The sequence below is a fragment of the Primulina huaijiensis genome, chromosome 5 (assembly GCF_012295235.1).
Source record: "Primulina huaijiensis isolate GDHJ02 chromosome 5, ASM1229523v2, whole genome shotgun sequence".
NCBI classification, from domain to species: domain Eukaryota; kingdom Viridiplantae; phylum Streptophyta; class Magnoliopsida; order Lamiales; family Gesneriaceae; genus Primulina; species Primulina huaijiensis.
The window spans coordinates 3,500,830-3,516,011 of record NC_133310.1 but is presented as its reverse complement, the minus strand read 5'-3'; the positions used below and the strand labels follow the sequence as shown (position 1 = coordinate 3,516,011).

The 15,182-nt window shown below is 34.5% G+C and overlaps 2 protein-coding genes and 1 pseudogene across 4 annotated transcripts; 2 read left to right on the top strand and 1 right to left on the bottom strand.

The window, feature by feature from the left end:
- Positions 1-1,353: 1,353 nt before the first annotated feature.
- Positions 1,354-2,773, top strand: LOC140977448 (APO protein 2, chloroplastic-like; annotated as a pseudogene).
- A 702-nt stretch (positions 2,774-3,475) lies between these two features.
- LOC140976391 (uncharacterized) lies at positions 3,476-7,657 on the top strand. Of its 2 annotated transcripts, none has more exons than XM_073440505.1 (10): positions 3,476-3,634; positions 4,015-5,030; positions 5,565-5,649; positions 5,845-5,940; positions 6,107-6,259; positions 6,348-6,455; positions 6,556-6,675; positions 6,909-7,034; positions 7,115-7,198; positions 7,332-7,657. In XM_073440505.1, exons 2-10 carry the CDS (start codon positions 4,039-4,041, stop codon positions 7,455-7,457), a joined length of 1,890 nt encoding a protein of 629 aa, XP_073296606.1. In that variant the 5' UTR covers positions 3,476-3,634; positions 4,015-4,038; the 3' UTR covers positions 7,458-7,657. The 2 variants fall into 2 exon arrangements, with proteins under 2 accessions (XP_073296606.1, XP_073296608.1); XM_073440507.1 differs by lacking the exon at positions 3,476-3,634 and adding an exon at positions 3,711-3,850.
- A 1,492-nt stretch (positions 7,658-9,149) lies between these two features.
- Positions 9,150-14,633, bottom strand: LOC140977520 (protein MULTIPOLAR SPINDLE 1-like). 2 transcript variants are annotated; one of them, XM_073442264.1, is made up of 10 exons: positions 14,420-14,633; positions 14,267-14,324; positions 13,869-14,024; positions 13,627-13,689; positions 12,882-12,967; positions 12,706-12,757; positions 11,880-11,993; positions 10,605-10,797; positions 9,931-9,972; positions 9,150-9,487 (listed from the first exon to the last, which is right to left on the bottom strand). In XM_073442264.1, exons 1-10 carry the CDS (start codon positions 14,597-14,599, stop codon positions 9,340-9,342), a joined length of 1,092 nt encoding a protein of 363 aa, XP_073298365.1. In that variant the 5' UTR covers positions 14,600-14,633; the 3' UTR covers positions 9,150-9,339. The 2 variants fall into 2 exon arrangements, with proteins under 2 accessions (XP_073298365.1, XP_073298364.1); XM_073442263.1 differs by having other exon boundaries at positions 9,151-9,487; positions 9,931-10,001.
- Positions 14,634-15,182: the final 549 nt, after the last annotated feature.

Below are 15,182 nucleotides of genomic sequence, written 5' to 3'. Positions count from 1 at the left end.
TCATTCAGCACAAAGAATAACATTTTAATTTACAATTTTTTAAAAAGAATATATAGTATAAGAGGTCGTTTGCTTGGTCCTAATGATGTAAATGAACCAAATCACGTTGAATATTAGTAAAACTTACAGCTCAAATTCGAGTTCAATTCGAATCTCGAGATTTTTTTAAAAAAATTGTCTGGAATTCGGCTCGAAATGTTCAAACATGTTCGTGTACTATTTGAATTATTGCTCGAATATTAAGTATTCCGATGGATTTGAATCCATAATAAGTCATTCATTAGTTTGTTTGGACAAATCCACTTGATAAATGATTTCAAATATCAAATTATTATATTTTGAGTCATTTGTTGTGTGTTTCAAATTCATCTCAATTTGGTGTTATTTCAAATCTTGTCATCAAATGTTTCTTCAAATCCAAATTCAACACATGATTCAAAAGCTCCTGAAATGTTCAAAACGTCAAAATGTACATATATTTGATATACATTAATGTAATATTAATAAATTATTAAGATCGCTATTAAACAAAATAATTTTTGCTCGAAAAAAGTTTAAACATATTCGAATTTGACTCGAATTCGATAATTTCAAAAACAAATCAAATATTTATCGATCTACTCGATAAACTCGTGATCCGGCATAGCTCATGAACCGGATAGATTGCGCTACTCGGACATTTGTTCTTAAGTTTTTAAACCCTGATCCCATCCTTTTATTAATTTTTTTTATTAAAAAAAAAAACCGGTCCTTTATATTTTGGAGAGACCTCGGCTGTTCTTAAATATAAAACCATCATATCCTCCTTATCCTTCGAAATTGATCCTCAACTTCACCGAGGAAACAAGAACTGAAGGCTTTCGTCAACATTCCTTACTCAGGTTCGTCCATTTTTTAAAAGTAATAATTTTTAGATTTTTACTTTTCAATTTGTGTAGCCTTTTTTCTCATTCGGTTGTGTGATGAAATACTTTTATCGTGAACATTGGGAAGGAAGGAGAGAAATGAAGGAATTTTAGGACCCTTTTAAATCTTGTGTTTTTTTTTGTTTGTTCGTATAGTTTCCTTTTTTGTGTTTATTGATGGGGATTTTCTTGGCAGATTGACAGATGGGGATCTGGTAAGCTCATATATGTTGAAGATTTCAGAATACAATTTAAAAATTCTCTGTGTTTCTGATTTCAGGTATGAGTTGTGGATATATACATTTCCAGTTGTGTATTACTTCTCTCGTGCATTGTGAAGGGAGGAATGCACTTGAATGAGTGGATATTCTGAAGCACAACTCACAGCAAGGCCTCAGTTTGCTCGAATCTTTGAAGGCACAGTTTGCTTCTATATGATCTTGTTAAAATGCATTTTGAAATGTTGAATGGTTGTGTTTCTCTTTGAATAATCCCATTTTTCCATCTTTTCATGGGTTAGCTTTGTTATTTTGCTTGCAGAACAGTTGCTGTCAACTTAGGCTCCATCAAGCTTGGATTTTCCTCGCAGCACCCGAATCATTTCCAAGCTGTGGTCACAAAATACAGATTTTCCTCGTTATTGAGAAGAAACCATTCCATATACCCATTATTGAGTTGAGGCGAGCTGCAAGGCAGATGTTTAAAAACAGTAAGGACCAACGTAGAGGAATTCCTCCTCCGAAAGTAGGATTGGTGGTTCAAAGATTAATTACTGTTGCTTACAGCGTCATGAATGCCAGAATAAAACTTATTAACAATCTCAAGACGCTGTTGAAAGTGGTGCCTGTCCACGGCTGCAAGTATTCTTCATCCAATGCCATGTTATTTTATTACTATTTAGAATTACATATATTATTCTCCAACACTTTTTTTTTTGGTTTTCCGTGTCATTTTCACATTTCTTGATCTAAAATATGTAAGTAAAATCCTACTCCTTAATGTGCCATTTTTTCCCCTTATCATGCTGGTAACAAGTTCGTAAAAAAAATAATCTTGACTTTGCAACTGCTATTGTTGGTAAATCAGGGTAGTAAATATTCTAAGACCTATCGATTCTATGATTGATTTTTTGATGTTGCAATGCTTGTAGGTTGTGTAGTGAAATTCATGTGGGTCATGTCGGGCATCCTTTCAAGTCTTGTAGAGGATCACAAGCTTCTGCTCTCGTAAAGGGCATCATGAGTGGGGGGGAAGGGTTCTTGAGGACGTTTTGATACCTATTGATGCCTACCACTTGTGATCGTCTGGGAAAGCGGATTCCTCACTAGGAAAGATTTTCAATCCCAAGAATTCATGCAGTTGTGGAGCTCTGCATGCCCGAATATCTGACTAAAAGGAGAAGAAAACCTATCATACGCATTGGCAAAAAGGAATTCGTCGATGCAGATGAAAGTGAACCACCAGATCCTGAGCCAGAAGTTCCAAAAACTCCAATATTGGCTGAAATACCAGACTCTGCTATCATACCACCATCCAGCAAAGAAGAAACGATGTTACTTGCCATAGAAACTCCGCAAGCATGGGAAGAAATGAGAGAAGGAAGCTAAGTTGTGGTTATTGTCCTGAAGTTCATGTTGGTCCGACGCACCAACAGCGTAATGGGCAACATGGATGGCAAATTCTCTCTTCGGTAGCTGAAGTTTTTTAGATAACTTCGTTTGAACTTTTATACGGGAGATCAGCAAGAATAAAATCTTAAAGATCAGGCAGGCATCCCCAACTAATGACGGGGTCCGAGTTTAGTGAAATTAAATCTAAAAAAAATTACACACTGACACTACATAAAAATATGGTATATAGGAAAATTTGAGAACGGGTGGGTGCACTATATTAAAATAATATTGTTATTTACATAATTTTCATGTAAAAATTCAATTTTAGTTTTTTTAAAATGTAATTCCTTTTTAACTTGAATCTTTTCAAATACATACAAATTTTGTCCCTGAAATACATAAACAAATACATCAACCACGCGTTAAATTTGGGAGTAGGTTTCTTGTGAGACGGTCTGACGAATCTTTATATGTGAGACGAGTCAATCCTACCGATATTCACAATAAAAAGTAATACTCTTGACATAAAAAGTAATATTTTTTCATGAATGACTCAAATAAGAGATCGATCACACAAAATAAGATTCGTGAGACCATCTCACGTAAGTTTTTGCTTAAATTTGGATGGACGAGTTGGATCGTGGAGTCGGCCACTTTTCTATGGATAATCCCTTGCTCAGTTTTTAACAGCTCTTATTCAACATTAGTGAAGGTCGGCTAACAAAGTTGCTCATGTTTTAACTCGTTGAAGTTTACTTAGAAATAGCGACTTTGTTTTTTAAGTTTCAATTAATTTATTTGTGGGAAATGATGTAAGACTTGACTTGATGAACTGTAAAATTCAAGCTACAAATAGAGCAAGAATTCCAAAATTGGTGATTTTTGTTTTCTACCAATTTTCAACAAATCGACGACCATTTAAATTTTCATATATTTGGCAACACTAATAATAGAAGGGTGGGTTGAGGGAGGGAGGAGCCAGGTATGACCAAACCCGCGTTTGGGCCGACAAATTAGGAAATCCAAGTCATACCGCAACTTGCGACTTTAAAAGTTTCAATTTTTATTGATTATTACAATTTCATTTTCAAGGGCCGGGGGACTACAGAGAAGAAGGTAATAGATCTTCCGAGTTTGATCACAGGTTTTTGTTTTTCGTTTTGAATTGTTGGAACTTTTCTCTCTTTCTGTGCGGCGGTTCTTGTATTCGATCTTATTTTCTTGGTGTCGATCTGTGCTTGTATTTGCTTTTGGGTTTGAATTTAATATCTGCTTGTATGCGTGAGGAATTTGTGTAATTAGCGGGGAAATCTTGATTTCTTTCTTGGATTGGTAATCCTGATCGAGAAATTACGTCTCTTGGGATTTTGTTATCTGGATTGGTTTTTGTTATTTAATCGAGAAATTCTTTTGTTTTTTAGTGTCTGTTGTTGATTAATATGTTGGGATAATTCATGTTGTTCTATGAGTGTTCATTTCTTATTTCTTGTTTGCAGGCTATAATTTGTTGATTGTTGAAGATGTTAGAACAATTACTGATATTTACGAGAGGAGGTTTAATCCTCTGGACGTGTAAAGAGTTTGGAAATGCTCTTAGAGGGTCACCCATTGACACCTTAATTAGGTCCTGCCTTTTGGAGGAACGATCTGGTGTGGCATCGTATAATTATGATGCACCCGGTGCCTCATACACCCTTAAGTGGGCATTTCACAATGAACTTGGGCTTGTATTTGTTGCTGTGTATCAAAGGATTCTCCACCTCTTGTATGTGGATGATTTACTTTCTATGGTTAAACAAGAGTTCTCACAGATTTATGATCCGAAGCGAACTTCGTACTATGACTTCGATGACGTATTTCAGCAGCTTAAGAAGGAAGCCGAGTCTCGTGCTGAGGAAATGAAGAAATCAAAACAGGTTGGGAAGCCTGCTAATGATAATACTCTTGGTAAGAAGCAAGGACAGGTACAAAATGGCAGTATTGGTGGAGGAAATAAAAAAAAGAATGGAGATGAATCTGGAAGTGACGACGGAGATGGTGACAAGATCAAAGGTCGCCAATTGGAAAATGAAAATTCTAAAAAAAAATATGTTGGGAAAAGGGAAGTACCAGCAAAGATTAATGCTATTGGTAAAGAGAATGGGACTTCCAACACTGGGGCTTTTGATGTAAATAAGTTACAGAAGCTTAGGTCCAAAGGTGGAAAGAAACCTGATACTGTTGTAAGTAAGAGTTCCAAAATGGAATCAGCAAAGATGGAACCAGCAAAGAAGATAACCAAGAAGAACAGAGTCTGGGATGATTCACCTCCCAAGCCAAAGTTGGATTTTACAGATCCAGTGAGTGAGAATGGGGAAGATATTACATCTGTTGTAGCTACAGATCAAGGTGAGAGCATGATGGACAAAGAAGAAAATTTCAGTAGTGATACTGAGACCGAGGAGGAGGACACGGGGAAGGATAACAAGGCTAACATGGGAAAGAAAGGCTGGTTCTCATCCATGTTTCAGGGGTATATTCTCTGTCTTGCGTGCAAGCAAGGAAAATTTCTATTTTCCTGGACTTTTCTTCTTTCAACTTGCATAAGTTATGTACTGATACATTATAGAGGAGAAATGTTGTTGGGATCTTTTTTGTGCCATTATCAACACAACCTCATTTCATTAAAACGTGGATCTTTTTCCTGTGTCGTGTTGGTGTGAATACGGTGCACGAATGTAAGTGGTAATTGTGCCTGTGAAGAGATTTAAAAATTGGATATTTGGGGTAAGATCTAGAAATTGATGTCATTTTTCTGTCCCATGGCCGTCGTTGTTTGTTCGATGTCACGTGATTCGGCACCATTTTCATTATCACTGTACATTGACCTTGTAGAAAGTTGCTTGACTTAGCTTAGGGAGGATTTTGTTTCTGTTTCTCGGGCTTATTAATGATGACTTCTGTCATTGCTGTCCTGTCTTGTGGCATGTTCTAATGCATCGCAAAAATTACTGTTGCTTCATTGTAACGGGGTTGGTAAATCTCATTGACTCTGTTGGGGTTTCAGTATTGCAGGAAAAGCAAATTTGGAGAAATCTGATCTAGAACCAGCTCTTAAAGCTCTCAAGGACAGGCTTATGACCAAGAATGTGGTATGTTAGATTTCTTGACCCGTCTAGTTGTTCTCCCCTTATTTCTGGAAGGTGGAATCAATGGTCCATGAAAATGTTCTTGCTAATAATTTTCATTACTCGACAAAAATGTGTATCATCATATTCATTTGCTTGAGTTCTCGTGTTCATAATTTATTGTTTTTTCCTGTTTATGTAAAATGATTGCTTGAGCAGGCGGAGGAAATAGCTGAAAAACTTTGTGAATCGGTTGCCGCAAGCCTTGAGGGGAAGAAGCTAGCCTCTTTTACTAGAATTTCATCAACTGTGCAGGTGATTGAACAGTTTTTATACTCTACCAGATCCAAAAGTTGGTCATAAAGAAACCCATTTTCTTCAGAAAAAAATTACCTTCTAATTTCAGAATTTGAACTTCAGATTCATGTTCTTTTAATTGCTATTTGAAAATCAATCTAATCATATTAATGATGTACACCAGGCGGCTATGGAAGAAGCCCTTGTTCGCATATTAACTCCCAGACGCTCCATTGACATTCTGAGAGATGTTCATGCTGCGAAGGAACGAGGGAAACCATATGTTGTGGTTTTTGTCGGGGTTAATGGAGTTGGAAAGTCCACCAATCTTGCAAAGGTTAGGCTTTTTATCAAGGAAATAAAATTGATATCAGATGAGCTGCAAGCTTTTTTCCCCATAATTTTATCAATATACTTATGCGCAGGTTGCATATTGGATTCAGCAACATAAAATCAATGTGATGATGGCTGCTTGTGACACATTCAGATCAGGAGCTGTTGAACAGCTGCGTACACATGCGCGTAGGCTCCAGGTAGAACAACAATGCCGTTGACCTGCATTTGTTTGAGAAGTTATTCTTGATGAAATAGCATTTACACAAAGAGTAATTGACCTGCACTTGATATTTCCAGATCCCAATATTCGAAAAGGGTTATGAGAAAGATCCTGCAATTGTTGCAAAAGAAGCAATTCAAGAGGCCCTACGAAATGGCTCAGATGTTGTTTTGGTGGATACAGCTGGAAGAATGCAGGTAAATAGCTTATTTGATGGTTATTTATGTGCATCTTGTCACCTCCTGTTAATCGCTGTAAATTTTTGAAGCACGAACAAAACTTGAGCACTGTTATCAATATATATTCGTAACACTGGTTTTATGTTGAGTGATGGCCAGGAAATGCAATGGAGTCTAGTTTTCTGTGTCACATATGTGCCCTTTCAAGTGTGTGTTACTTGACAGTGTTATCATTAAAAAAATTTATGCAGGACAATGAGCCATTAATGCGAGCATTGTCCAAGCTGATCTACGTTAACAGTCCAGATCTTATTTTGTTTGTTGGTGAGGCACTTGTGGGGAACGACGCCGTTGATCAATTGTCAAAGTTCAATCAGGTTGATTGGAATTCTGCTCCCCCCCTTCTCTTTCTTCTACTTGCATATAAATCATTTTACTGATGAAACTTCAATTTCAGAAACTAGGGGAACTTTCACCCTCGCCCAATCCAAGATTGATCGATGGAATCCTCCTTACCAAGTTCGATACCATCGATGACAAGGTAGCCCCTTTCATATACCCCGATATTCCATTCCCCTCGGCCTCGGCCAACCTTTCATCATGCTGTACATGATACAAAAATGCAATTTTTCTAGTTACAAAAGTTTTATCATTGTTGTCGTAAATGGTGCAAGGTGGGAGCTGCGCTGTCCATGGTTTACATTTCTGGAGCACCTGTGATGTTTGTCGGATGCGGGCAGTCATATACAGACCTGAAGAAGCTCAATGTGAAGTCAATTGTGAAGACCCTCCTGAAATGACAACGTCGTTTGATGCATTTTGCTTGAAACTATTGTGGGTTGTAAGAAAGTATGTGGCTCTGACTTGCTTTTGTTTGCGCTTTCCCATTCAGGATCTCACTACTTTGTCAATAAAGGTGAATTATGTCGGTATAAACTGTTTTAAACAATATTTTCCTAAAATTTCATTATTAATTTAAGTAAAATGATAAATTATTATTGCGATGGTTTGTTGGCATGAATAGTACTTAACATTATTAATAAATTTCGAGTTAACATGTCCTAGAGTTTTATTCTTTTATTTGACATATTTTCATCTCCTTTCTATATAATCTCATGCTGCATAATAACTAATATAAATTCAACTTTTGGTATCTTGAACTGGCTCACTTTTTCTAAGTAAAAAGGAAGGAGATCGAATTATGTCACTAAAAGACTCTACTGGGACAAAAATGGACTACTCAAACCATATTTCAGAGTGTACGCACCTTGAAGCGCTAATTCAGTAACATGGTTGCGATTGGAAGATTGAGGAACGAGCCGAGATATTTGTCTGTCGATTGGTGGTGTAGGATTCCACTGCATTATTAATTACCGGACGGAGATTCAGATGAAGAAATCTACAAGTGTGTAAAAAATCTGAGTGTGTATGTGATCGTATCGAAAGATTCGATTTAAAAAAAATATAGAAGAACCAAAGGTGACGCTCAAATCAATGCTTATGTAGAGTTGACTCGAACGGAATTTTTAAATGTTTGAGTTTGAATTATTTATAATTGAATCGATCTCTTATTTTATTTAATTAAAATATTTATAATTCATAAGTTTATTCAAATGTTTATCAAGTTTAAACGAAATTAATAATTATAAATTTGAATCTTCATTAAAAAATAAATTATATATTTTGAAAATTTTTTATTAAAATTTGTAATAAATAAATTTAATAATTTTTCTATATATTTTATAAGTAACGTGCAAAATCAATTAACAAATATATTTTTTTTATCTAAGAAATTATTCATGAACTTATCTACGAACATGTTCACAATCTAATGAATCGAATATTGTAAAACTTGAGCTTTGTTCGTTTATTTTAATGAGACTTATTAAATGAGTTCAAACAAACTTTTATCAAATCTAATTTCGAATAGTTCACACACGATTTGATTTATTTACATTCTCACGTATGACTAATTAAAGTAAATAAATAATAGACATATAAATATGACGATGTCTTGTCCTATTCGAAATCTAAAGTAATTTTTTTTAATAAATTTATTAAAATTATCTAGATAAATAGGTGTTTACCATTTGTTTCCTTTTACAATGTTGCAAGTATTAGTTATTTTTAGAATATTTTGTTTGACGTGTTATCCTTTTTTCATTATTAGATCTTTCAATTTATTGAAAACATTTCATTTTTTAGCTTTTGTATTGTAGGTAAATAAAGCACATGCAGTCTTTACGAATTAATCCATCATTATACAAAGTAAAATTTACACCTTAAGTATGATTTATATTGTTTAAAAAAACAATAATTTAGTAATTTAAATTAATTTATCTAAAATTAGATTGAAAACGGTGCAGGAGATCATCTATCAAAATTTATGATGAAAAACTGAATTTTTTTTTTAATCAAATCTTGAAAATATTTTTTACACACAATTTGTGCAGTCCTAACAAATTCAATTATGAGATTTTACCCAAAATTTTTAGACAACATAATTTTTTGAAAAAAATAATTGCATCGAATTCAAGTTATTATGCCATGACGTGACCCAAATATGTTAGTGACAGAAATATGAACATGAAATATCCCTAAATTATTTTGAAAATTCTGCAGCCTACACATGTAGAATGCAGCATTCAGCCAAACAATTTAGCAAGAATATGAGGCTGTAGCTTACAAACAGACGAAACCTGACCCAGTTGTCGTGTTAAATCTCCCACGACTCGATCCATATATAACATGTACAGTGCATTTCTGCCCTCCAACAGCTCCAAAGCTTTTCGGGCATGGAAAATGGATGCCAACCAATCTTCTAAAATCCCTACAGGAAGACATTTTTTGGGAAGATATATTCGTTTCAAACACTCCAGATGTTCCGTACCAAATGATGCGTTCATATATATAAAAGATACATGGTGAATAAATTAATTTAGGGAACATTTTGAAAATAACATTGGTCAATATAATTTTATACAGAAGATTTTAACTACAGTTGAAAACCACTTATTCAGGGATCATGGTAAAGACAATTAATTGTTCATTCCTTATCCGTGAAAAGAGAAGGATAACATGAGAAAAAAATATTGGTAAAATTTTTAAATTTCTAATTACTTGTTTAAAAAATAGAAATGTTATTTAAATGTGCAAGTGATATACTATAAAAAAAAAAAAAATTAACAGTAATAAATAGTTACTCTATTGCGTTTCACCGAATACAATCAAATTTATTGATGATTATAAAAAATTATTCAAGAGAAAACTTACTTAACTCGAATTCTTGACTGATTGACCAAGAAATTAGACAGTCTGAAACCAAAAACTCAATTAGCTGGATCCTGCCATCGTCATTAATAATTTCTCAATTAAGAATTTTCATTAAGATTCCACAAGTAGTCTACGGGATGAAAAATGGTAAGCTACAAAAACATCAAACGCTCTAATTATGCAGTATAGAAAGCCAGAAGAAAGATGTCTACAAATTGATTTTAAGATATAGATACTCGAGTTCCAAATGCAACTAAATTGTCCAAGTACCTTGTGCCCGAGGAAATTTTTAATGCTAAGTTATGGTATGCACTCTCAAACTATCATACAACAATAAAACAAAATTGATGTGTACAAGTAATACGACTGTTTATTATTATGTTGCATGCCACCTGAATTTACAATGCCTACACTAGAAGCATGTGGAATACCAAAGGCCAAGCATTGGCTTAAGCCTAGACACAGCATTTGTACTTGCGCCTCGTTATGCTGTGAGACTATACATGTAACCAGTGCACTTTAAACTACAATGTTTCTAAGTGAACAACATGGTTTTCTTGCTACCAAAAAACAGCGTTGAACTAAATAGAGGAAAACAGATTCTGGTGATAAAGCAGCCTTACGAAGTTATCTATGTTGATACTTATAAATATTATGTGAATTCTGACACTTACATTATGTAGATACAGTTATGCATTTTGGGAAAGGCACGATCAAATGGATCCATGAAGAGTAGACTTTCTGCAACTAGAGAAATTCTCTGAGAAACTGAAAGGATCACGCGTTGACCAACACAAGGATCGGTTCCAAGCTTACGCAATAAATGTTGAATATAGAACTGGAAATTATTGTGAGAATGACGGGACTCTGAAGAGGAAAAGAAAAAACAATTTAATACAGGGAAGTAAAAATTAAGTTAAACTAACTCGTTAATAAAGATACTGACACAAATTTCTTCTTTTTCAAAAAAAAATTTAAAATACATTGCATCAAAGGCATGCTCAGAAGCCAAAGCCTAGCTCTTTATGTTACTAACGGAGGTTGTTAGGCGTGGAATACCTGCATATTAAAGCATCCTGATTAATTGAAGAAGATCTTGAAATACTATTCCTACAAATTCTTCCAATGCGGTCATATTAATTTTTTCTGACATTATAGATGGATGGATGGATGTGCTTATTATCCAAATTTTAATTCCTCAGTTTTGCTTCATCTATTTTGTTTAAAACAGACCTGTTAGACATGAAGCGCTTGTTCAATACAACTAACTTGCTTATCCCTAGTTCAAGATTCAGATGCTGGACTGTACAGCATCCACGGACATGATATAATATTAGCTTGGCTAACTTTAGGTACGTACAGCTGGATACTTCTCAAGAAGAACAAAATCTCAAGTTGTTCTCAGTCCCTTGCCAATTAAGATGGAATGATCCAGGCCTTGAAATTTCATATTCAAGCAGAACATTCAGGTTTTTTCAAGCTCGCGGAGTTAATTAAGAAGCCGTTAAGCATATCTATTGCAATAAAATTCAGTAGTTTTGGGCATAGTCATGGTCTTAGAACTCTTTCTAGTGATTCAGATAAGTTCCGAGTAAAAAAAAAATATATGAGCAGTTATGAGGAAAAAGTCCGCAGACAAGTCATTCCAAGATGTTTCATGGAGGAGTAAATTTGTACAAGTGCTGAGTACCAGACATGTTATGTACGAAAGAGAATTGGTAAAGTTCAAAACATCAGTGAAAAATACATCCAAATTCCAACATATGGCCTAATTGTTTTTGAAGCCCAAATCCACCAGTAAACTTAAAGAAAAATAAAATAAAATAAAATGGGAGGGGAATCATTGACACAACTAAATCACTGAAAAACAAGATATCTGCATAAATAATAACAATGAGACAACATAGCAACTAAGGCAAGACTTCAAATGGATAACGATCAACCATTACCATCTCCTCGTGAATCATCGCACATCCTTCGTATCAAACGCAGGATCAAGCTACTAACAATGCTTTCAACAGTCTCGTCAATATTTCCTTTTGGTGATAGAGTTTTTAGTGTGGCTTCAAAAAACAAGAAAATAACATTAGACAAATTACATGTTATAAAAAAAATTTTCAACCCTTCTATTTAAGAAAAAAGATATTACAAGATCACGTGCTCAGGAAACTAATCTCACATAAGTTAAAAATGCCATTGAGCAAGCTGTTCCTCTCTAGGCAAGCAATGGCTTCAGATTAACCTAGACAAATATTTCTCTAGTATTTACATTGACAAATTAATGGCTTGGCTTGAATTGGCAGTTAATGTTAGACTAGAGTGAAAACATTAAATTTTAGATATATTTCCAGAAATGCAGTATGGGTGTCAAAAAAGTGGTTAAGACTTCAGATCACTGTGGTTTTGAGCAAGGATGGTTATTAAATAGAAAACGAAAAGTTCCTGGATGTTCCAAAATGAAAATTGAATTATTCTTTCTTAGAAAACTGAAGTACAGTAAATTTCTACAACCCTGTGAACAGTCACGATTTCAAGATTGGAAGAAACGATGACGAACTTCGCTATGGTTTCTCAAGGATTATAATTTTATCCGGCGACTACCTAAGGCACACAAAGAAACAGGTGTTACTATTGAGTGTGTCTGCTTCACATCCTTGGCACTTGGACCACCCTTATCATTTGCCAAATATAGGAAGGCCGTTCACCAGCACTGGTGGTATTTAAGTACAGCTTTGGCATGCTTAGAGGGGGAAGGAGAAGAACAAACAATTGTACCTAGAATAAAGTCAACAGCTTGGTGAGACCAGTTCTTGAAATTACCCTCTACCTACAAAACATATGGAAGCCTGAATAAAAAGTCTTAACTGGAGAACTATGAGTGGTGAAATAATAAAATTTATCAACTCTAGTTTGATGAAACTCTGGAGGGAAGAAAGGATAAAGCAACACACTCTGGCCACAGAGGAGTTCTCACAAAGCTCCACAAGAAAATCTACTGAAGCTCTCAGTTGCTCCATTTCATTTTCACTGGAAAAATCTGCCAAGTACAATAATCAAGCAGTAAGGCATAATAAAATCAAACTTAGAAACCAAATTTCACCAGTGTCAACGAAAAAACCATCCCATCAACCAACTTGCACTTATGTTTCAATGGTAAACCATGTTTTCCTTTTAATTCTTCCACACAGGCACAGATGTTGTAGATAATTTATGTGCATACTGGTATTGATCCGGGAGTTTAAACATATTTCCGGTCGTCACCTCGAACCACAAAATTTATGGACGTGAAATGTTTAGCCTGTTTACTGATGCTGATACATGGATATTCTAGTATTGTTCATGATGTATCTGGAAGCAACAGGATAACTTTAGGTAAATATTTAGGAATGTGAATAACTCATGTTGCTCATTCTCACAGCATCATGGAAAAGTGAACTTCTCCTGTTTTTAGGCAAATTCACATTTGTTCATTGAATTTCAGTTTATATACTGGTCTTGAGTCACCTGTGCGGATGCTCATTTTAACTTCCCCTTTTCCAAGATGACCTTGATTATTAAATTAAAAAGGTTCAAATCCGATTTATTAGCAAATCACATGTGCCTTACCTCACAAAATGAGATTAAAATACTTGTTACTTCAATAGCCAGAAACACAACTTATTTCCAGTACTTAAAAAATTTATGATGAAGTTTCACCTGAGATACATGATCTCTCTGATGAGCAATCATCTCTTTTCCTCTTCAGTTCCCTTAATCGCACTGCAATTTACCAAAATGAATTGTTTTTATAACTCTGTCAACAAACGGTAAAAAGAAATAAAATCACTACCTGGTGAAAAAAACAAGAATAAAGACAACACTTCAAGGTTCTATTTGAAAGGTTTCAAATCGATGGATTTTATTTTTACGTAATATATAAACAATTTGCGAGGAGTAACCTTGTCTAAGAAATCTCCGCCGAAGTACATCACTAAATCTATTCTGATCAGATCCAGCTCCATCTGTAGTATCCTTAGGACTAGTATCCCCCAAATCATCAAAGAAATAGCATGTACACATCATGTTTCCCGGAAAGACATCATGATGGATCCCATCTAAATTTAGAAATCAATCAAGTGTTAAGAAAGTATCGTTAACAAAAAAATCTCAGAACTCATCCTAATATTAATTCCGCCTTCAAATGTTTCTGCACCTGTTTTATGAAAATTCAAAAATAATAACAGATAAAGTACATTAAGATAGATATACATCACAAAACAATAAAAAAAAAACGCTGCTCAATTTCCAGAGTCGCAGATTATGCCTAGAGAAAGAAAGAAACAAATAGAGAGCTAACCTTCAGCAAGTTTGAGATCTTCCTTAAGCCTCGTGATTTCTTTTTTCCGCTGTTTAGACTGAAATTTTCCACAAAAAAAAAAAGTTTGATCACTCGCGCTACAAATAAAGAGATAGATTCACCAAAAACAGAACGAAAAATGAGAATTGCAACCTTTCGTTTCCATTTGATTGCGTCTGATTCAGAGATGTTGCTGCAAGAAGGTTGAGACTGAACTTTATCAGCAGTAGCAGCAGAAGAAGGATGACGCCGGGATTTGAGAATGGCGATTGCTAAAGCGAGTTTCATGTGAGGATTCAAATCGCAGTTAAATTGCTTTGGCGGATTCTCCATTTTCCTGATTGAGATGAGATAGCGCAGCGCGGGAGTGGATAAATTTATACGCGAACATGTGTGAGGTTCAATGGGCTACATAATGGCCCAAACAATTATTAATGGTGGGCCTTCGGGCTTTAAATGATCCAGTCGTTGAGATCTATTTTGTAAACAAACGTAGTATAATTTTATATATTATCAAAATTTAAGGCTACCCGAATAGTTTTTAAATAAAGATGTAGAATATGCTGGAAAATTAGAGAAACTCAAAATAGCAGATAAGTATTAAAATTAGAAACGTGAAATTGTTAATTAGAATATGAAATAATACGTTTTCAACAACCAAAAAAATTAGACGTGTTTCAATTATTATGTTTTCTTCTCTTACTATTTGTTACATTTGGACATAATAGAATCAAAACAATTTGTGTCATTTGTTTGTTTTTGTTTTAATTAATTATTTCAAAATTGTAGCTGCTTATTGATTTTCGTATTTCTCTCATTAAAATGTAATAATTTCAAAACGCAACATGTAATAATTTTAAATTATAATATGATCCGTCATTAACTTTTATAACTATAATATTACTTATATTTAATA